Source organism: Schistocerca americana, chromosome 10 (genome assembly GCF_021461395.2).
Source record: "Schistocerca americana isolate TAMUIC-IGC-003095 chromosome 10, iqSchAmer2.1, whole genome shotgun sequence".
Lineage (NCBI taxonomy): Eukaryota > Metazoa > Arthropoda > Insecta > Orthoptera > Acrididae > Schistocerca > Schistocerca americana.
Genome location: NC_060128.1, coordinates 89,849,184 through 89,872,966, shown reverse-complemented (window position 1 = coordinate 89,872,966; position 23,783 = coordinate 89,849,184). Strand labels below are relative to the sequence as shown.

Here is a 23,783-nt window from a genome sequence, read left to right as displayed (position 1 = left end):
TAGATTTCGGCCTCCTCTATCTACAAGGTGTTGGCACATTTACCAACACATCAACCTTGAACTGCGTAAGGTTATGGTCCAAACTGTTAACTTCATCCCTGCTATTATAAAACGACCTATTTCAAGATCCTTCCCTAAAGAGCCTAGATCACTGATCTCTGTAACAGGTGCCAACTCCATGAGACCTGAGGGGCCCGAGCCCCCTCAAAAATTCGTTTGGGGGGATGGGGGGGGGGGGGGGGGGGGAGGGTGGTGGTCCCCCAATAATTTAAGAAAATTATTAGTTATATTATGCTTTGTAAAATCACAAAATTATGTTGGAATGTTTTATTTTCCTTGTTTGACAATAGTTACCTTTTAAAGTACATTCAGTAAAGAGTTAAAACAAATAATTATAACGGTAGTACGCAGGTTAACTGAAAACGAGTGGTGTGAATCATGATAGTGTTATGGTGCTGTGGGCACACTTAGCATTTGTCCCGCCGCACAAATCTTCGGGTAGAGTCTGGCGCTGGTGGGCCAATGCTGCAGCCACAGCGATATCAAAAGGACTGGAGCAGAAGTGCCTGGAGCCCTGCACCTTGCGTCGCCTAGACACTTCGAAACATTACGACACCGCAGCTATATAAAGCCCACCCTGCTATCGCAGTCATTCAGTGTGGATAGTTTCATTCAGTGCATGCTGCAGACGTGTTTAGTATTCCGACTTTAGTGTCTAGTGGACTATTTTATATAACTATATTTTATTCGTTTACTTCAGTCTCTTAGTGTATTGTGAATTAAGTTTGCAATGGATAAATTTGATACCAAAAAGGTGTACTTGGAAGTTGATGATATTGCAAGTCAACCTTTAACAATTATTGCGTCGTTAATTGCTTTGTTGTCTTAGAGGCGAGAACCATTCACAGCCAAACCTGGACAATCCAGTAAGGGAAGATAATTTCAGAAGTCTTGGTTGATCAAATATACGTGGCTAGGATATGAAGCACCTACTGAAAAAGTGTTTTGCAAAACCTGTAAAGAGGCAGATGCTAAAAATCTATTACAATTTTCTTAAAAAAAAAAAAGAAGATGCATTTACTTCCGTAGGGTTTTCTAACTGGAAAAAGGCTTTGGAAAAATTCTGTCTTCATGAAAATGTGTTAACGTATAAAGCAGATGTTCTGAAACTAATTGAATGAACAGTCAGATAGTGATATGAAGACAGGTCGTTTATATGTAACTAACATCCCAAAAACTTCTCAAACCAGTTTTGACATTCCCCTCACATGAATTGAACAGAGATCCAGAGCCCGATGGAATCCCTATGAGATTCTATATTGAATTTGTAACTGAGTTGGCCCTTCCTTTAATTATAATCTATCATTAGGCCCTTTGATCAAAAAAACATGACCAGTAGTTGGAAGGAAGCACAGGTTACAAGAAGGATTGTAGAAGTGATCCACAAAACTACTGCCCCATATCCTTCATCTGCATCTACATCTGCATGGGTACTCTGCAAATCACACTTATATGCCTGGTGAACGGTTCATCGAACCACCTTCACAGTAATTTTTTATTATTCCAGTGTTGAACAATGCATGGAATAAATGAATACCTATATCTTTCCGTATGAGCTCTGGTGTCCATTATTTTATTATGACGAGCATTTCTACCTACGTAGGTCAGTGTCGGCAAAATATTTTCGCATTTGGAGGAGAAAGTTGGTGATCGAAATTCCGTGAGAAGATTCCACCGCAATGAAAAATGACTTCGTTTTAATGATGTCCATCCCAAATCTTGTATCATGTCAGTGACACTCTTTCCCCTATTTCTTGATAATACAAAATGTGCTGCTCTTCTTTGAACTTTCTTGATGTACTCTGTTAATTCTGTTTTGTAAGAATCTCACACCACATATATTGTTGTAGAATCTTAGAACATATTCTGTACTCAAACATAATGAGGTATCTCAAACAGTATGTCCTCCTCCGTGCCAACCGGCACAGAATCTGAAAACATTGATTATGCAACTATTCATTCACACTTTTCTCCCATAACATAGTGAAAGGCAGTCAAATAGAAAGCATTTGACACAGTACACACTGCTCTTATAGTCAAAACTATGATTGTACGGTGTATCAAGCAAAATTTGTGACTGGACTGAGGATTTTTTGGCAGGGATGATGCAGCAGGTTATCTTGGATGAAGAGCATTGAAAGATGTAGAAATAACTTCAAGTGGGCCCCAGCGATGAGTGTTGGAACCCTTGCTGTTCATGTTCTATATTAATGGCTTGCACAGAATATTAATATTAACTACAGAGTTTTCACAGACGAAGCAGTTATCTATAATGAAAAACTGTTTAGGTGAAGCTGCATAAATATTCAGTCAGATCTTGATAAGTGGTGCAAAGACTGGCAACTTGCTTTAAATGTTCAGAAATGTAGACCTGTGCACTTCACAAAACAACAAATATATAATATCCTATGACTACAGTGTCAATGAGTTACTGCTGAAATTGGACAACTCCTACAAATACCTACGTGTAACATTATGTCGGGGTATGAAACGGAACGATCACATATGCTGAGTCGTAGGAATAGCAATAGCAGGTTTTTGGTAGACTACTTGTGAAAGCAGTCTACAAAGGGAATTGCTTACAAATCATTTGTGCAACACATACTGGAATATTTCTGAAGTGTGTGGCACCTGCACCAAACATGACTAACAGGGGATGTTGAATGTGTACAGAGGTGGGCATCACAAATAATCATAAGTTTGCTTGATCCATGGGAAAGTGTCACAGAGACACTAAAGGAACTGAACTGGCACTATCTTGGAGATAAACATAAACTATCCTGAGAAAGACTACTTACAAAGTTTCAAGAATCGGCCTTAAATTATGACTCCGGGAATATACAACAGCCCACTACATATCACTCTCACAGGGATCATCAGGACAAGATAAGAATAATTACTGTACACACAGAGACATTTAAACAATCGTTCTTCACGTACTCCGTATGAGAATGGAAAGGGAAAAAACTCTAATAACTGGTACAATGGAATGTACCTTCTGCAATGCACATCACAGTGATTTACAGAGTATGGATGTAGATGTGGAATATTTCTCACCAATAAGGCCGCTTCTGATGAGGCCACAATCCATGTCTCAGAATCTGTCAATAAAAAGCATTACGTTCATATTTGACGGTCACAGAATCCACATAGTATCAGGGACAATGAGCAATGTAGCCCAAAAAATCAATGTTTTGGTGTGGCCTCGTGTGTGACACAATAATTGGACTGTTGTTCTTTGCTGAGAATATTCTCACAGGAACAGTCCACCTAGACATGTTGGAAACGTTTGCTTTTCCCCAGGTTGAAGGCCTGCAACCAAACCTGTGGTTTCAACAAGATGAAGCTGAACCTCACTGGTTCTTGGATGTTTGGAAAACTTTGAATTGAACATTTCCAGGATGCTGGATTGGACATGACGGACCCCCGAATTGGCCTCCTCATTCTTCTGACAATATAGCACAGATTCTTTTTCTCTGGGGCTACGTGAAGGACAGGGTATTCGCCACTGCAATGCGACACCTTCAAAAGACCTCCACACTGAGATTGTGGAAGTCATCAGTACACATCCCTCCAGACTTGGTGCAGCAGGCCTGGATGGAAACTGAATAGAGACAAGACATTCTTTGTATCACTGCAGAGGCCCATGTGAAAGAGTGTATATTTGATGTTATCTGCAAGCATTTGGCACGTGTTTTACCTAATGTATTTTTTTAAAATTTAACTAGATGTAAAACTTATTTTTGAGAAATAAATAAATTTATTTCACTAATTTTTGTGTTTGGAGCAAATTGAAAATGAGGCATTTTGTTGCAGACACCTTGTGCATACTTCACAAGCAATGCATCTGCAATGCACAGAAAAAATGTTGAAATTATCTTTTGGTAGGTGATAATTTTTTCACATTCTGTGACATGTCAACAACCTTGTCATATATTTTGTAATTTGTAAGCATATATTTTTCTCAATTTAATGTTTTAAAGCTTATGTTATACATAAAAATACAAGAAATTTTACACATAATACATTTCTCGACATTTGTTAACAGCAGTTATTTAAATACTGATTACAAAAATATTTTAACATTTATATAATGGCAGTGATCTCAGAATCAATTTGTTAATGCCTTTAGGAAGCATTCCCTCACTGCAGCCTGTTCTTCAAGACAGAAATTGTTAAAATGTACTGTCAACAGACATAACAGGCTATTCTTGACGGAGCTCACAATTAATAACTGTAAGCACAGAGATTCATTAGTAGCAGATACAAGAAAATGTGCACACACACACACACATTTACATAAATGTCGATCCTAGTCATAAGCATTAGGCTACATCATTTGAGGAAAAATGACTGAACTAAAAGTTTTCACAATAAACATGAAATCTCTCTCTCCTTCCCCCTTCCATGCACTCTCAAACACGTGCACACGCGTGTGCAGAGACAGACAGACAGACAAACACACACACACACACACACACACACACACACACACACTCTCTCTCTCTCTCTCTCTCTCTCTACATGCACCCCCCCCCCCCCCCCCCCCCCCCACACACACACACACGCTCTACATGCACCCATAAATTATTCTATCCAGCTATATCATTCATCCTAAGAGGAGAAGATAAGAATATGAAGCTAAAAATATTTCATATACAGAAGTGCTATTTCTTTAAAAAAACTAGATGTAAGTGGCTGGTACAGTTTATACGTTAATTACCATCTTTTGTGACAGTAATTAAAATCTTATTAAGACCAAATGCTTTTCACCTTATTTTAAAGCACCTTCAGTGGTCAAGATTTTTTGTTGTTTTACTTCATTCCTCCTGTTATTCCACATGTATGTGTTGGATTTTAGCACACAGCCTTTTCACTGCACTAAATATGGGGCGAATCAAAATTATGTGAACAATCTTAATTTTGTTTCGTATTCTATTCCAGTTTGCTAGTACACATGACTGATAGACTCACACTCGAGCGGAGAAGAGTGGTTGCAAGTTTAATGGAAGTTGTGCAGTCGGCAACAGAAGTGTGTTGAAGATTTGCAGAACAATTTCCACATAGATGGCCACCAACTCATTTAGCAATTTATCACATTTACCAGAAGTTTGAAGCAAATGAATCAGAAGCAGACAATTATCACAGGAGTTGGGGGGGGGGGGGGGGGTGACCTTGAACAGGTAGAAGCGAAGTGAAGATGGCTCTATTGCAGGAGGCCACACTACAGGCTCCATGAAAATCGACAAGGATTCCACAGAGGACAGTGAACCAAATTCTATCCAAGGACCTTGACATGCAACGAAATCACCTACAAACTGTCCAAGATTTGACCGCTCAGCAAAAACAGGAACAAGAAGAATGCTCCAAGATTCTTGTAGAAATGTCATGGATGCAACCAGGCAGTGTCAGGCATATGATTTCCAGTGATAAAGTTACCTTTTATACCAGTGGTCACGTAAAATGTAAATGTCATGTGACTAGGGCCTCCCATCGGGTAGACCGTTCGCCGAGTGCAAGTCTTTCGATTTGAGGCCACTTTGCCGACTTGCGCATCGATGGAGAGGAAATGATGATGATTAGGACAACAAAACACCCAGTCCCTGAGCAGAGAAAATCTGCGACCCAGCCGAGAATCGAACCCAGGCCCTTAGGATTAACATTCTGTCATGCTGACTACTGGGGACAGGCTGTAGTAACGTTAATTGTCACAACAAAAAATGTTCTGGGGTACTATTCATGTATCATTCGTGAGCAAAAACATGCATCCCTCAGGGTAAATGTGTGGTGTGGCACAACTAAATAGATTCTTCTCCTCAAACTTTTCCCCCAGAATGAAACAATTAATGCTGCATGATACTGAGAAATCCTAAAAAAATGAAGGAGGTTGAAACAGAGCAAAAGACGGAGAATGTTAACAAAGGAAGTGTGCTTGTTGCATGACAACGCACATCCTCACACAGCCAGTGCCACAAAGAAACCTTTGGATTCATCTGACTGGGACATTATCGACCACCTCACTCACAGCACTTATCTGACGCCTCTATGAAGTTGTTTATGGGTTGAAAATGGTTTTCTACCAATGGCAAGGTCCAATTTGTCACAAACAATGAGCCAAAGAGTCCAAACGAGACTTTTTTGTCAAAAGTTTCAGAAAGCTCGTCCCTAGGCACAGAGTGCATTGAGAATTAAAGCGACTACGTCAAAAAAATAATGTCTGATCTACATCTCTAAATTCGTAAATTTTTCATTACCTGTTCAATTTTTAAACAATCAAGCACTCTTAATTTCTGGATTTTTCATACAAAGATATTGTTTTAATAATTTTTTTGATAAATCTTCTTTAACTATTGCACTGTTTTATTTATAGCCTAAAGGAGGTTACTTTCCAGATAGCCCTCACAGTTAAAAACCTATAAAGTTTTGTGGAGCCAACTCGGAAAATCCTTAAATGACACTAACTCTGTTAATCTATAAACATAGCATTAGTCCATCATTCGTGACACTGGCTACATATTTCAGTAGCTAATTTCCAAAATAGTTTTCCGAGATTAACTCTGTTGGCGTCTCGAGATTTTCATCCTCTTGTCGTTTGTCCTTGGTGGTGGTGGAGTCTCTGTCTGCATGTGTCGATTGTAAACACTGCAAACAAATACAGAAAGGTGGTTAATTGTACTGAAAGAAAATTCAGTCCTTAAAGCTAATAAATTACTTGTCTTAAGGAGATAAAATGTTTAGTGCTGCTGACAAGCGCTGGCCCTACAAATCGATCAATTTGCTCGACAGATGTCTCGAGAAGAATTCATCATCTATGTAAGTTTCATGCATCTGCATCTATATCTACATGGATATGCCACAAATCACACTTAAGTGCCTGGCAGTAGGTTCAGCGAACTACCTTCACAATAATTATCGATTATTCTACTCTCAAACAGAATACAGGAAAAACGAAGACCAAATCTTTCTATGCAAGCTCTGATTTCCTTTATTTTATTATGATGATTGTTTCTCCCGAAGTAGGACAGTGTCAACAAAATATTTTCACATTCAGAGGAGAAAGTTGGTGACTGAAATTTTGTGAGAAGATTCCACCACAACGAAAAACGCCTTTCTTTTAATGATGTCCATCCCAAATCCTGTATCATGTCAGTGACATTCTCTCCCCTATTTTGCGATAATTCAAAATGTGCTGCTCTTCATTGAACTTTCTCGATGTACTCCATTAAACCTATCTGGTAAGGATCCCAGACCACGCAGCAGAACTCCAAAAGAGGACGGACCAATGTAATGTAGGCAGTCTCTTTAGTAGATCTGTTACATTTTCTGTGTGTTCTTTCCAATTTAAATTGTCCATAATTGTAATTCCTAGGTATTCAGTTGAATTCAGCCTCCAGATTTGATTGATTTATCATATAACTGAAGTTTAATGGATTTCTTTTGGCACTGATGTGGATGACCTCACACTTTTCATTATTGCTAATTTTTGCAACATTCGGATATCTCTTCTAAATCATTTAGCGATTTGTTCCAATCTTCTGATGAGTTTACTAAATGATAAATGACAGCATCATCTGCAAACAACCTAAGACGGCTGCTCAGATTGTCTCCTAAATCGTTTATACAGATAAAAACAGCAGAGATCCTATAACACCACCTTGGGGAACGCCAGAAATCACTTCTGTTTTATTTGATGACTTTCTGTCAGTTACCATGAACTGTGACCTTTCTGACAGGAACTCACAAATCCAGTCACATAACTGAGATGATATTCCATAAGCATGCAACTTCACTACAAGCCGCATCAAACAGAACAGATATCTGACACATTTAGTAACATGCTGATCCTGTAAAAATACAGGATAAGGTCAGGAAAAAGAGGGAGTTTATTTTTAGTAGGGTATAATGTGTGGTGTGGCATGGACCACATGGATAATCATTTGATGGAGTTTTTGAAATCAGTTTTGTTGAGGTCAGTCTTTGTAAAGTAGTATATAGGCACTTCACAATGAATTGTGCAACTTTGTGTATAACCCAAAAAGGAGAAATTAATGAAGTCAGCGTGACATGTAAATGAGAATCATCCCCGAGAACTTGCATTTATTTGGAGTAATAAACAAGAAGTGGAATGAAAACAGGTGTCGGATTATTGACAGTCAATGGCGAAAGTGGGCAACAGTTAACTCAATCCCCAAAGTTAAGTAGCATTACCATAAAATATTAGTTTCAATTCTCTGTTACTATCCAATACTGTTAACTCTCTGTGATGGGTTTCATGTCTTTTTGATCAGATCACCTGTCAGTAACAATTTTTAGCTACTCCGCCAATCTGAATTTTTGTGTATTATCGGATAGTTACATTAGAAGGTCACTCAGACCCCAGGATGAGAGGGGCTCAGCTATAGCGAGAAAGAGGGTAATCAAGGAAGAAGAGGGAGGCATCAGAAATAATAGGTCAGTGGTGGCACAGCTTCTGCAGAAATATTTGGCTGGTGTGCAGAAACACATTCTCGTTCTCAGTGCTGGACAAGTCCGGCCCTCTGTTCCAAAGGGTCGACTACCTCATTTGCCTATTACCCACACAACTATGAGTATTGTCCATTACGAATGAAATGTTCTCTGCTTGCCTCGGCTACAGTGAGAGAATGGAGGCGTGCGCATGCTGGTCGCACTGCAACCTTTCACAAACGAGTTTAAAGAAACTATTTGGTAAAAAAATCTGATTCTCGCACATTTCATAGCATCATTCATCAGCTTGATGATGAACTGCCTATCATTTCATCAACAATCATAGTAACTGTAATATTTCTATATCCAGAAATGTGCTGTGCCAAATTCGGATACTTCGCAGTGTAAACTATGGATTGCTTTGAGTCTGCATTCAGTGCATGTTAAAGTATGTAGCGCACTTACTTCCGATCATCTGTGCAAATCAGAGTGGAAGTGAAATATTCGTATTATCCTTCAGATATCATAAATGGTTTGAGATACCAAGAACAACTTTTGGGAAATCGTAGACTGCAATGCAGAGTATTTTGCCACATAGTTAACAAGCAAAATTTTCTTATCAACTACAATAGACAAGTGACTATAGATTTTTTTCAATGGATTAATGTAATTCTTCGAAGGGTTATTGATAGGTGGTGAAATGAAAATTAGTCTGGTTTCTGTAATACCATAAATGAATGAATCAGACTTTTATTTCTGCAGCAAGCATGAAATTTTCATTGGCATTCACTTGTCCTCAATTGTTTGATTAATAGTAGACTGTTTCATATTTACATTGCAAGTGCAGCTACATTAGCATATTAGTGTGATGAAATAGTGCAAATACCGCTATGTTTTAGAAAAAGAACTTATTTTAACATGGCAACAAGAGACAGGAAAAAAGGTACACAAGATAAGCAACAATAAATTATTCTCTCTGATCAGTTTCAGTTTAATCCTGTACGAATGATGTTTAATATTAAACAGTTGACTTAACAATTTGTGATACTGGCATAACCTGTTAATACGACTGTTTGCAGGCCCGTTAGCTGTAGTGTACAAGTTCTGTGAGACACGAGTTTGTGTGAAGGCTTAAACTGTAGGACTACACCTCCCTACCACACCGCCCCATCTGCAAGGGAGGCCCCCCACCACTACTTTTGCCCCCTCCCCTACCACATGGGACAACGGTTCAATCCCGTCTCCAACCATCCTGATTTAGGTCTTCCGTGATTTCCCTACATCGTTTCAGGCAAATGCCGGGATGGTTCCTTTGAAAGGGCACAGCCGATTTCCTTCCCACTCCTTCCCTAACTCGAGCTTGCGCTCCGTCTCTAATGACCTTGTTGTCGACGGGACGTTAAGCACTAACCACCACCTACCCTACCACATGGCTAGCAGCCAATTAATATTGTATGCACTCTAGATCGGTACGCATTGTACCAACTCCATCCCAGAGATGATAAGAACACAGTGGGAAGTAGAAACAGATTACGGGCAAGAGACATAAATAGTGCATTTAAGAATTACGACAAAAAATGTATTGTCTCTAACCTACTCTCCCTGACACCTTCCACTTCATTTTTTCTGCCCTCATCCTTACAGATTTATTCCTCATATAGTCAAGTCTGAGTGACTTTCTGGTGCATCTCCTTTTTAACATTACCTTTCTGTTTCTCAAGGAAGCAACTATTTGTTCTGAAAGGTAGGATAGTGCATCACGTCCACTTTTGTGAATGTCTAACAGCACCACTAAATACGGCTAGCAGTGTGTGTATTGTGGCTGAGTTAGCAGAGAAGAAAGATATGTTCTAAATGTTATCTATTCAAGAATGTGAACAAATGTAAGAATTACTAAAATTGGATTTTGGATTTAATCTAATTAAAAATTGCTAATTCCACATGATCTATGAAAAATAATTCAAATCCAGGACTTTATGCAAGTAATAGAATGACAATGATCAGGAACATTGATCTGCTAAGTCTGCAGGTCATGGCCTAGCTGTAGGTAGAGTACAGTTTTTCTTCAGTACTCACTAAGAAGGGCAGAGTTGTAGGCCCACCAACCCGGTCACCCTTTACCCTGGTACTGATTCGGTAGGAGCCTCGGTAGACCTAAGTCGCCCTGGAAGAAATGGAATAAGGTAGAACCTCTGCCACTGCCTGGAACTGAAGGTGGGCCCTGCACGGTTGGAGTCTAGTGCTCTATCAACGAGACCACTGTGCCCACATAGAACTAAAAGTCAAGTACTAGTAATGTCTCACTTCCTGCTCTGGAATAATTTTAAATCTATTGTAGTGGACTCATTGTTTTGGCATACATTACAATTACAGTTAAATTTTGTTCAAATTAAATCACCACAATAAAGTGAGTGCAGGAGAGTTAGACTGTGGTGTCACCGCCAGACACCACACTTGCTAGATGGTAGCTTTTAAATCGGCCGTGGTCCATTAGTATACGATGGACCCGCGTGTCGCCACTATCAATGATTTCAGACTGAGTGCCGCCACACGACAGGTCTAGAGAGACTTACTAGCACTCGCCCCAGTTGTACGGACGACTTTGCTAGCGACTACACGGACGGAGACTCTCTCATTTGCCGAGAATATAGATAACATAGCCTTCAGCTAAGTCAATGGCTATGACCTAGCAAGGCGCCATTAGCATTATATTGCATGTATCTAAAGAGTCTAACTTGTATCGTCAAGAGCGATATACAAATGATGGATTAAAGTTAAGTATTCCAGAAGCTACATACTTTTCTTTATAGCATTCATTACGTATCCTGTTTCAGACCTCACGCCATCCTGCGTGAGCTTCTAGCGTGCATTTCGGCCTTCTCTAGCTATATAACATAGACTATACGGACGAGGCTTCAAGCAGTCAACAGTTGTGTAAAAGAGACAGAGAACCCTGCAGAGCTTGTGGAAGGCACATTTCTCTGCAGCTAACTGTACCATCGCTGGGACATTCCGCCCTGTCAGAGACAGAGCCAATTGTCAAAGCAGTCATGTAACATGCACTATGTGATGAAAAGTATCAGGACACCCCCAAAAACATATGTTTTTCATATTAGGTGCATTGTAGTGCCACGTATTACCACATACCCCATATCAGCGACCTCAGTAGTCATTAGACATTGTGAGAGAACAGAATGGGGAGCTCTGCAGAACTTGTGGACTTTGAACATGGTCAGGTGATCGGGTGTCACTTGGATAATATGTCTGTATGCTAGATTCCCACATTTCTAAACATCCCCAAGTCCACTGTTTCCGATGTGATAGTGAAGTGGAAACGTGAAGGGACACGTACAGCACAAAAGCGTACAGGCCGACCTCGTCTGTCGACTGACAGACACCGCCAACAGTTGAAGAGGGTCGTCATGTGTAATAGGCAGACATGTATCCACACCATCACACAGGAATTCCAAACTGCATCAGAATCCACTGCAAGTACTATGAAAGTTAGGTGGGAGGTGAGAAAATTCGAATTTCATGGTCAAGCGGCTGCTTACAAGCCACACATCATGCCGGTAAATGCCAAACAATGCTTCGCTTGGTGTAAGGAATGTAAATGTTGGACGATTGAACAGTGGAAATATGTTGTGTGGAGTGACGAATCACGGTACACAATGTGGTGATCCGATGGCATGGTGTGGGTGTGGCGAATGCCCGGTGAGCATCACCTGCAGCGTGTGTTGTGCCAACAGTAAAATTCGAATGTGCTGTTGTTATGGTGTGGTCGTGTTTCTCATGGAGGGGGCTTGCACCCCTTATTGTTTTGCATGGCACTATCACAGCACAGGCCTACATTGATGTTTTAAGCACCTTCTTGCTTCCCACTGTTTACGAGCAATTCGGGGATGGCAATTTGCATCTTTCGACACGATCGAGCACCTGTTCATAATGCACGGCCTGTGGCGGTGTGGTCACATGATAATAACATCCCTGTATTGGACTGGCCTGCACAGAGTCCTTACCTGAATCCTATAGAACGTGTTTGGGATGTTTTGGAACGCCGACTTCATGCCAGGCCTCACTGACCGACATCGATACCTCTCCTCAGTGTGGCTCTCTGTGAAGAATGGGCTGTCATTCCGCAAGAAACCTTCCAGCACCTGATTGAACGTATGCCTGTGAGAGTGGAAGCTGTCATCAAGGCTGAGGATGGGCCAACATCATATTGAATTCCAGCATTACTGATGGAGGGCACCACAAACTTATAAGTAATTTTCAGCCAGATGTCCAGATACTTTTGATCACATAGTGTATCACCTTTGCCACAGCTGCTGCAGGCACCTCTAGGGGCAATTCTGATGACCGGCTGCCCACCTGCACAAAAGGCCACTGCCAAAGAGTGAGTGGCAGCAGCTGACCACCTCTTACATGAGGTTCTGTGCATGAAGCAGTCTTGTGCAAACTAGGCGCTATGCCATGTAGGACAAGTCCAAATAGTTTTTGGGAAGGTAGAAAAAACAGTGGAAAAGTTTTTGGTTTTGTTAAGTGTCTGCAGCAGCAATGTCAGCAGCACACACTCATCCCAGAGATAAACTGGTAGCAATACAGTCTAAAATTTCAATTAATATTGAATTGTGTTCACTTTTTCTTTCACTATCTCTCTGTCTCATTTCTCCTGATGACAACTTCCTCCTAAGTAGTCGCCATCTGGAGATCCAAAAGGGTTTTACCTCCAGGATATTTTACCCAAGAGGACACCCATCATCACTTGACATCATTCAAAAATTAGAGCTGTAGTTTCACTTTGCTTTCAGCTGTTCGCAGTGCCAGCACAGCAAGGCAGTTTTGGTTGATGTTACGAGGCCAGAGCAGTCATCTACTGAAAAGGTGCTGCTCTCTCCAGAAACCTCATGTTTGTCTCACCTCCTAACAGATACCCCTCCTTTCTGGTTGCAGCTGCGATACAGCTATCTGCATTGCTAAGGCAAGCAAGCCACCCCACCAATGCATTAATTGTTGGAAAGTCTTTCTGAATGTATTTGCCTGGAGTGCAGCCATGTATGGAAGTGAAACAGGGACTATAAACAGCTTACACAAGAAAAAAATAGAAGCATTTGAACTTTGGTGCTTCAGAAGAATGCTATATATTAGACTGGGCAGATCATGTAACTAATGAGGAGGTACTGAATAGAATTGGGGAAACAAGAAATTTGTTGTGCATCTTGACTAAAAAAGGGATCAGGTGATAAGACACATTGTGAGACATCAAGGGATCACCAATTTAGTATTGGAGGAAAGAGTGTGCGTGTGTGTGTGTGTGTGTGTGTGTGTGTGTGTGTGAGGTAAAAATTGTAGCGGGAGACCAAGAGATAAACCTAATAAGCAGATTCAGAAGGATGTATGTTGCAGTAGTTATTCACAGGATAGAGCAGCATGGAGAGCTGCATCAAACCAACCTCCGGACTGGAGATGATGACTGTCAAGAACAACAATAACAACTACCTTTTTGTCATGTGAATATTGTTACGTACACTAGCATATGAGCTACCAGCAGAAAAAGACATTGAAATGGATAACAACTATCTCCAGACAACAGAAATTAAGTTTTCCATTCTTCCATACACAAAATATAAATGGATACAATAAGGAATGAGGAACTGAAGTGAGCAGTCTGTGAAGAGGCTGACTCCCCAAGCGGCACCTCAGATTACTTTGACCAAAACGATGCAGGGAGAAGATTGAGGGAGAAGACCTCCTGACAGCTGGTAGAAGCAGATTCACTGAAACCTCAAAAGTTGAGGTGCTGACTGGCATCAGACAAATGACCAGTGACTGAGGCAGGACAAGAAGACTCAGAAGAGACTTGTCTGCAGCCACACCCAGCTTTCTGGAGCCAAAATTATTGTATACTGATCAGGTTCCTATTGGAGTTGGCTGGCAAAATAGCTCAATCTTTAGCAGTTGTGTACGACAGTTCACTTGGAGGATCTATGAAGTTATCCACACAAGTAGGGGAGACTGCTGTAACTGGAGGGTACTGTAGCTAAGAACATCTGATGTTTCTTGGCTGGGGTTTTAGAACTGCATAAAGAAACATGCACTAGAAAGCACCACAAGCAGTTTCCACCATTTTCTATTATCTTGTTGTTATGAGACGTGAGGCTGAGTTCTGTGCAGAGTTTGCAAGTATTACGAGTTGTATACACCTAAATATAGGTAGTGTTTTCTATATACCCGAGTGTTTCAAACTGAATATTGGGTTTTTAAGGTTTTTTAGCATTTATTATGTTCAACTTAAAATTGTAAATAATAAGCACATGAGACAGCAACTCAAAAACCTTGATCAGTGTGTCAGAAGTAATCGTTGCAACAATGTTTCTAAAGTTGGGTAGCAGAAGCACATGTAAATGATACTTTATGAACACCCAAAGTCTTACACAACACAGAGGTCATGCAAGACGAGCTCTGTCATCCAGTCCCCTGCGGCCAATCCAGAGGTCGGGTACAACGTCGTTTAAGGAACTGCATACTGAGTTATGCCAGTGAGGCTACACATCATCTTGCTGCCAGATAAAGTTCTGTGATTCAGCTTCTGAAAATTGAGAAAAGAGCCATAGTCCTACTGCATCAAGATACGCAACACCAGTTACAGTCACTTCACTGACAAAGAAAGGTCTGTAAACTTTCCATCAGCATATGGCACTAAAACATTCAATTAAGGGAGCCTCATTGCAACTGTACCATCGAGTGGGGATTTGCTGACCTCCAGATGTGCACATTATGTGTGTCCACCTTTCCACTTAGGTGAAATGTCGATTCATCACTGAAGATGATACGATCTAGACTCTTCATCACGCAGTATAATATCTGTGGGCTTTAGCATTTGTAACAACTACAAATGATAATGACATAGTTGTAAACATCTTCTTAAAAGTCCCACACAGACATCACTGCAATTGCTAATTCATGACTAGTCTAATGAACTGATTTCTTGGGGCTATGTACGGAACACTAACTTGTTCACCGGGTTCTTGAATCATTCTTGGTCAATCCATATTCTTCCCTTTGCACACAGGCATACTAACAAACCTGTTTTGAGTTGCTCTTCCATTTGCTGTATTATTTATAATTGTATGTTGAATGCAATAAATGCTACAATGCCTTAAGACCTGTATATTCATTTTGACATACCCCATATACACTCCTGGAAATTGAAATAAGAACACCGTGAATTCATTGTCCCAGGAAGGGGAAACTTTATTGACACATTCCTGGGGTCAGATACATCACATGATCACACTGACAGAACCACAGGCACATAGACACAGGCAACAGAGCATGCACAATGTTGGCACTAGTACAGTGTATATCCACCTTTCGCAGCAATGCAGGCTGCTATTCTCCCATGGAGACAATCGTAGAGATGCTGGATGTAGTCCTGTGGAACGGCTTGCCATGCCATTTCCACCTGGCGCCTCAGTTGGACCAGCGTTCGTGCTGGACGTGCAGACCGCGTGAGACGACGCTTCATCCAGTCCCAAACATGCTCAATGGGGGACAGATCCGAAGATCTTGCTGGCCAGGGTAGTTGACTTACACCTTCTAGAGCACGTTGGGTGGCACGGGATACATGCGGACGTGCATTGTCCTGTTGGAACAGCAAGTTCCCTTGCCGGTCTAGGAATGGTAGAACGATGGGTTCGATGACGGTTTGGATGTACCGTGCACTATTCAGTGTCCCCTCGACGATCACCAGTGGTGTACGGCCAGTGTAGGAGATCGCTCCCCACACCATGATGCCGGGTGTTGGCCCTGTGTGCCTCGGTCGTATGCAGTCCTGATTGTGGCGCTCACCTGCACGGCGCCAAACACGCATACGACCATCATTGGCACCAAGGCAGAAGCGACTCTCATCGCTGAAGACGACACGTCTCCATTCGTCCCTCCATTCACGCCTGTCGCGACACCACTGGAGGCGGGCTGCACGATGTTGGGGCGTGAGCGGAAGACGGCCTAACGGTGTGCGGGACCGTAGCCCAGCTTCATGGAGACGGTTGCGAATGGTCCTCGCCGATACCCCAGGAGCAACAGTGTCCCTAATTTGCTGGGAAGTAGCGGTGCGGTCCCCTACGGCACTGCGTAGGATCCTACGGTCTTGGCGTGCATCCGTGCGTCGCTGCGGTCCGGTCCCAGGTCGACGGGCACGTGCACCTTCCGCCGACCACTGGCGACAACATCGATGTACTGTGGAGACCTCACGCCCCACGTGTTGAGCAATTCAGCGGTACGTCCACCCGGCCTCCCGCATGCCCACTATACGCCCTCGCTCAAAGTCCGTCAACTGCACATACGGTTCACGTCCACGCTGTCGCGGCATGCTACCAGTGTTAAAGACTGCGATGGAGCTCCGTATGCCACGGCAAACTGGCTGACACTGACGGCGGCGGTGCACAAATGCTGCGCAGCTAGCGCCATTCGATGGCCAACACCGCGGTTCTTGGTGTGTCCGCTGTGCCGTGCATGTGATCATTGCTTGTACAGCCCTCTCGCAGTGTCCGGAGCAAGTATGGTGGGTCTGACACACCGGTGTCAATGTGTTCTTTTTTCCATTTCCAGGAGTGTATTAAAGTTATTTGGAGGACATTGTTAATTCTCGAGTTACAGATATTTATGGTGAGTAAAATTCTGTATATTTTAGAACTAGTTACATAACTTGTGGGTGGTTAAGCCATACTTCATCACACACACCATTTTGCACCTGAAAACGGAAAAAGGTTGCTATAATGGAACAAAAACAAATGACTTTTGCAAATGAACTGAGTTTCTTATATGACTTCATAATTTGCCCTGTTTTGAAAATAGAATTTTGTGTTGGTTGCCAATAGCTTCTGTTTGAAAATGCTGTTAACTTGCAAACTGGTTTTTGACAGTACTACTCCTTAATCTGATTTTGCTTACTGATTATTGGTATGTAGCAGATTATTGATTTAACACATAGTATACTAAACACAATACTCACAAGATTTATTGGCTGTAGCACTTTTAAATTTTAGTAGAATATTTGGGTTGCTAGGTACATGACCACACTGACCTAGGAACAGATTTCCACATTTGGAAAAACAACACTTTTTAATGGAGTAATTTTTGTAACTGTAGAAAAAGGATTGCAGCGCACATAAAGGGAATGATATCATTTCAAAACTGATTGCGAAAATATATTAAACTTCTAGAGGTTAAGGTTCGCAAAGTGTTCCAATGTACAATACTCTACTACAAAGAGTCCATTACATTTTGGCTATACAATAAATCGCACAAATTTAAAGTCTGTCAGTTCTACTAAATGCATAGAGATTACAACTGTGATCAACTTAAACTGGAAGAATCACATAGAAAATGACGTCAAGGAAAACCAACAAGTAAGTTTTACCAGATGAACACTTAAAAGGTGCAACAGATCTGCTAAAGTGACTGCCTACACTACACTTGTCCATCCTCTTCTGCATTATTGCTGCACAGTATGGGACCCTACAAGATAGGATTGATGTAGGACATCTTACTGCAAAAATTTGCAGTAAGATCTTTTCACTACATTTCAATACCAATTTTCTCCTCTAAATGCAAAGATACTTGTTGACTCATCTACATCTGGGGGTAAAGGATTGCCGCATGGCTCAAGGACTTGCTGATTTTGAGTTTGAGCACTTGTACCTGCAGATGCTCTTACTCACGAGCAGAGCAGCTGCAGCATGAGGAAAATGCACGAGCAACGTGTAGTTGTACCAACAAATGAGAAGTGCCAACTCAAATACGGGAGGGTCAGTTCCGACAGCGGTACCACCTAATACTAGCATGGTGAGTTGGCATTGTGTAACACCGACAATTCTTTGCATTCCAATCTGCTGTGTGAGGAACGATGAGCTTGGAAAATGTTTAGAATATCATAAGGCAGTTAATACTTGCAAGAGGTTCAATTTACAGAGGTACTACATGTCTTATCATGTCAAAGAATGCAGAAAAAGAAAATGTGAAAGATGTGAGTATGTACAAGAGATTTTAAAACTTAAAGAGAAGCTCCCTGAAGAGGAGGAACTAGACGAAGAAAAATAAAGTGAGTGTGCTGTTTGGATCAGCTACAAAACTGCACTATTTTTAGTAATCTTTTGCACCCTTTCATGGATGGTAATCTAATAAAAGAATACTTGATAGATGCAACTGAACATTTAGGTAAGCTTCAGGCAAAACACTTCTGCACGGTGCCATTATCACGCACGACAATCATATGTCGCACGCTATAGTTCAATTCTTTTATCTTGGCGGCTCGCGCATGCCCGCCCAGACGCGGGAGATTGCTGCATTGCCAGTTGCACGCGCCAAGAGAAGCAGCGCCATAGTCTAGCATAGTTCGCAAGCTTACGTTTAGGGGGGAGCACGCAGTTCATGAAGTAAAGCCACCACGGCCGCATTAACCTGTTCGCTGCTACAAAGACGTGCTCCCTGCATTCCGCGTTGTGCGTGATTTTGTCACTGCACTGCTCGCCTGTGCAGACACATGGTGTTCCGACTGCTTTGACACTCTTATCATTCGATTCCACAAAAACTATTTGGCCCAAAAATTAGATTTTTACACATCTTCTTGACTGATACCTTCCCCCCATAAACGACTTAATTTTGTTTCGATGTTCAACACAGTTATTATGCAGCATTAAATATAGTAAACCACTGCACGAAATTTGGAAGAGTTTGCAGAGGTAAAAGTCCATAGAGTATACTTTCCGTATGGTCGATTTTAGTTGCCACAATGTTGAGAATGAAATGTGGACAAGATACCTAAATTTCATATAAAATTTACTGTATAACAATATCTCATTTAATTTAAATACCACATAGGTGTCGTATGTAATATTGAGAAATATTCCGTGTTTCGCGACTGTAACAAAAGTTTTATTTACACTGGGCACGTTTGGCTTTATGTTAAAGCACTTCAATCAATCAAAACAAAGTAGACAAAATACATTAAACAAAACTGTGGACTTACAAAAACATTAGGACTTGAATATACCGTCTATCAGTGAAGTGCTCTAAGCTATGACAAATATAATTTTTGTGTGTGGCACACACAAACATCATTTATTTGCTAAAACACTGATCAGCCAACACGAATGTTGAATATTGTGTTACCGCAGCACAAAACTACGAAAGGTGACTTGGCAATGAAGGAGACAAAATACTGTCCACTGAAGATGCTTCAAAAGAGAGAAACGCGTCTGGTCTAAATAAGTCGCTTATTACAGTTGCAGAAGAGGAATATATTTCAGTACCATTGGTAAAACTGCGACTGTGGAACAAAAACAAGAAAGAGAACATGAGTACCATTGTGTATGTGCCATACCTTTCATTGATTGAAGTGCTTTAAAATAGAGCCAAACGCGTCCGGTGTAAATAAAACTTTTATTACAGTCGCGAAAGACTGAATATTTTTCAATATTACATACGACACCTATGTGGTACTTAAATTAAATGAGATATTGTTATACAGTAAATTTTATATGAAATTTAGGTATCTTGTCCACATTTCATTCTCAACATTGTGGCAACTAAAATCGACCATACGGAAAGTATACTCTATGGACTTTTACCTCTGCAAACTCTTCAAAATTTCGTGCAATGGTTTACTACATTTAATGCTGCATAATAACTGCGTTGAACATCGAAACAAAATTAAGTCATTTATGGGGGGAAGGTATCAGTCAAGAAGAAGTGTAAAAATCAAATTTTTGGGCCAAATAGTTTTTGTGAAATCGAATGATAAGTGTGTCAAAGCAGTGGGAACACCATGTGTCTGCGCAGGCAAGCAGTGCAGTGATGACAAAATCGCGCACAGCGCGGAATGCGGGGAGCACGTGTCTGCAGCAGCGAAACGGTTAATGAAGAGACAAAGCACTAGAAATTTCAAAAAATTGCATTCAAACGAATATAATTCATGAAGTAAGGCACTTCGATATTGTTTTTAAATAATGAAAATATTAAGCACCGCACAAGGTTTGAACTCACTACCTTTCGCGTAAAAGCCCGACACCTTAACCGTTACGCTAACGCAGCTCGTCTGACTGCAGAACGCCATGAGTACTCTAACACGTCACGCAAAATACTGACAAACACTGTTGGTATGACTATGAATTACTCACGCTTCGTCGAAGTACAATAGGTAATAAACAATTACCACTGTTCTTTATTGCGAAAAAGCAGTTCGTGAGACTGATACAAACACCTTTCCTTGCTGTCGCCTGGGAGTCTTATTGCTTGTTTGGTTTAATTAATTAATAGAATATGAAGCAATTGGTATAAAGAATGCTTTTTCCAAACTTTCTATAAAAGGAAGTCTGCTATCAAGACATTGCTTTTGTTCTATTACTTTATTTATGACTGAACATTTCTAAAACTGAGGACACTCGTCCATGCTCTGCACTGCAGTCGAGATCTGGCAACGTCGTTCTCTGTTCATTGGCTGACTGTGTTTTGTGACGTCAGATGCGCAGAACGAACTTCTTTCTTAGCAGAATTTAAGAAAGTTTAGAATACGTAGGTTTGTCATGGAATTTATTACTTTATGCTTCTACAGCAGGGGCGTCTAACCTTTCACCTTATCTCGGCCACACTGATAGAAGATTACTATTTTTGGGCCACATAAAATATACTTAACACTAACAATAACCACTGAGGTGAAGAAAAGGGGGAGGAGGAATGGTCGGTTGGAGGTAAGTATAGCAGTTTGAAATTGAAAATACACGACTATCATAACCTTACAAAAATGGAATTTTATGGATTTTTTTTCTGATTGTGTGACAGATGCTCTCTTCTTGTGATGCAGTAATACTTGAGTTGGGCCACAAGCTGCCCATGGGCCATGAGTTGGACACCTCTGCTCTACGAGGGGAGAGGGAGACAAAGAGGAGGAGGAGGAGGAGGAGGAGGAGGGGCAGGGGGAGGGAGAGGGGGGGGGGAGGGAGAGAGAGAGAGAGAGAGAGAGAGAGAGAGAGAGAGTTATTTTGGAAAATAAATCAGGATTTGCAGCACAACTAAAAAGCAAAATGATAAAACTTTGGGTACCCAGTTTGTGACAATCTGTAGCTTGTAGTACTTTATCCGTAATGTGACAGGGAATATGAAGACAGTTTAGATCTCTTTTAGAATAACCCCCGGGATCTGTTTCCTCATTTACACTAGCTTCCGTTCTCGCTCCCCATCTTCTTCCCTGTGACGATGGAGGGGGTACCGTACTTGCTGCTCACAAGCCTCTGTTCACTGTCTCATTGCAGACCACGTTTACTGTGAAGTTCTGGACAGTCGTGATAAAATAACGGAACTCAGAGCTCGCACAGAAAGAGTTAGGTGTTCGTTCTTCCCGTGTGCTATTCGAGAGCGGAACAGTCGAGAAATAGTGTGAAACTTGTTTTGTGGATCCTCTGACAAACACTTTAGTGTGAATTGGAGACTAGTGATGTAGATATTAATGAAGTTCTGTAGCTTGTGTCATTAAAAGCAAATATCCAGTCACAATTACAAAAGGATACTGCTGTACAGAAAGAAATGTGGAAAGTTATCATCCTCGGGAAATTACATGCTGTAGCAATGATATCCAGCTAATTTTTTTACTCTACTTTTAAGGATAAAAAACTTGACTGTGCCAGGGTTAGTCTACTTACAACTTGTAAGTGTCAGATCGTATGTAGTCGACGACGTGCGAGACACCGACTTGCAGCTGGTCTGCGATCGGTGCGACCCACGGGTTGTTCTCCATCTTCAGGACTGATTTATTGCTGATGAGATCCAACTGACCTGTAACAGAAAATGAACGGTATTTTACTGTCAAATATTGCCTCAGCTTCCAGAGGTCAAAGTAGCTGCATTGTAAGAGGTTGTGCATGTGTGAATGTATGTGTATTTTTCTATGTCTGATAGCTTAGTCTACTTTTAAATCCACCTGTTTGCTGTGCTATGCATCCTTTATGTGGTGAGTAGCAATTCACACTTTTTCACTATTGCCTTTAAGTATTATTATTATTATTATTATTATTTGCTGTGAATAGGCCATCTGAGGACCAAATTCCAATTTCAATTCTTCAATCTTTGTTCTTTTCTTTCCTTCCAGTATGCTCTCATTTGTTCACTGTTTCGTCTTTCTGCCTTCAGACCACTTTCAACCGGTCACTTTAGCTACCCTCCCTTGGAATCCTTCCAGTTTCAATATTTTTTCCAAAAGGTTTCTATTGTTTATACCTCCCGTTTCTATACTTTGGTATATTTCAGCATTACTTCATAATTTCAAACCTTCTGCTGTGTTTTGAGGTCCTAATATTTTCCCTATAATTCGACTTTCTAATACTTATGCTTTATCTAAGTTAAAATTTAATGCCATGCATTCACTTGCATAAGAGCTTTCTGGCTTCACTATAGTGTTGCAATGCCTTATTTTTGCATTTTTGGATAGGCACTTTTTATTATAGAGGTCTTCGGTGATACCATATGCTCTCCCCATTTTATGCACCCTTTCCTCTATTGCAGAATTTTCTAGAGCATTTTCTTGGACTATCTCCCCTAGATATTTGATTTTCTTTACCCTCTCTATCTGGCCAATACTTGTTTTCAGGAAATTTGGAACATCCTTAATGTTTGTTAAAAATTTTGTTTTTTTCTGCAGAAATTCTTAACCCAGTTCTGCTGGCTATTTCTTCCAGATTTATTTGTGTTATAGCAGATGCCAAATTTTTGGAAAGTATATCAAAATCACCTGCAAATGAAAGACATCTGATTTCAATCAGATGTCTTCCTCTTCCTAATTTGTCGGCAAAATATTGAGTTAAGTAAGTTCTTCGTTCTGAACTCTCACTGTTTTCTCTAACATACTGTCAAAAAGAATTGGGAATATGCCATAACCTCTATTTTGAAAGGCTGTGAGATCTTTCCCATAAATTTTACTTTACAGACTGTATCTTAAGTGTTTCACAGATTAGGTTTGCTTGTTTAGACTTTATGACAAATTCTAGAATTATTTTATCTATAGTCTCCCTATCAACAGAGTGAAAAGCTTTTTGAAATCCACCAACATAACTACAAGTTATTATTATTATTATTATTATTATTATTATCATTATTATTATTAATACTATTATCTTGTTTCATTGGTTGGCTGTCTGAGGACCACAACAAGCTTACAACAAAGTAAAAGAGTAAATCATTAGCCACTCCTACAATTTACTGGAACATATGTCTCAAGAATGTAA

General features: G+C 40.7%; 1 protein-coding gene across 1 annotated transcript in view; it reads right to left on the bottom strand.

Moving 5' to 3' along the window:
• Positions 1 to 6,399: 6,399 nt before the first annotated feature.
• Positions 6,400 to 23,783, bottom strand: part of LOC124552464 (ras suppressor protein 1) — a 63,318-nt gene continuing 45,934 nt past the window's right edge. The window contains exons 7-8 of the mRNA XM_047126739.1: positions 22,206 to 22,338; positions 6,400 to 6,702 (exon numbers count right to left, since the gene is read on the bottom strand). Of these exons, the coding sequence (XP_046982695.1) occupies positions 6,612 to 6,702; positions 22,206 to 22,338 (224 nt within the window). The 3' untranslated portion in view covers positions 6,400 to 6,611. The remainder of the gene's footprint in view (positions 6,703 to 22,205; positions 22,339 to 23,783) is intronic.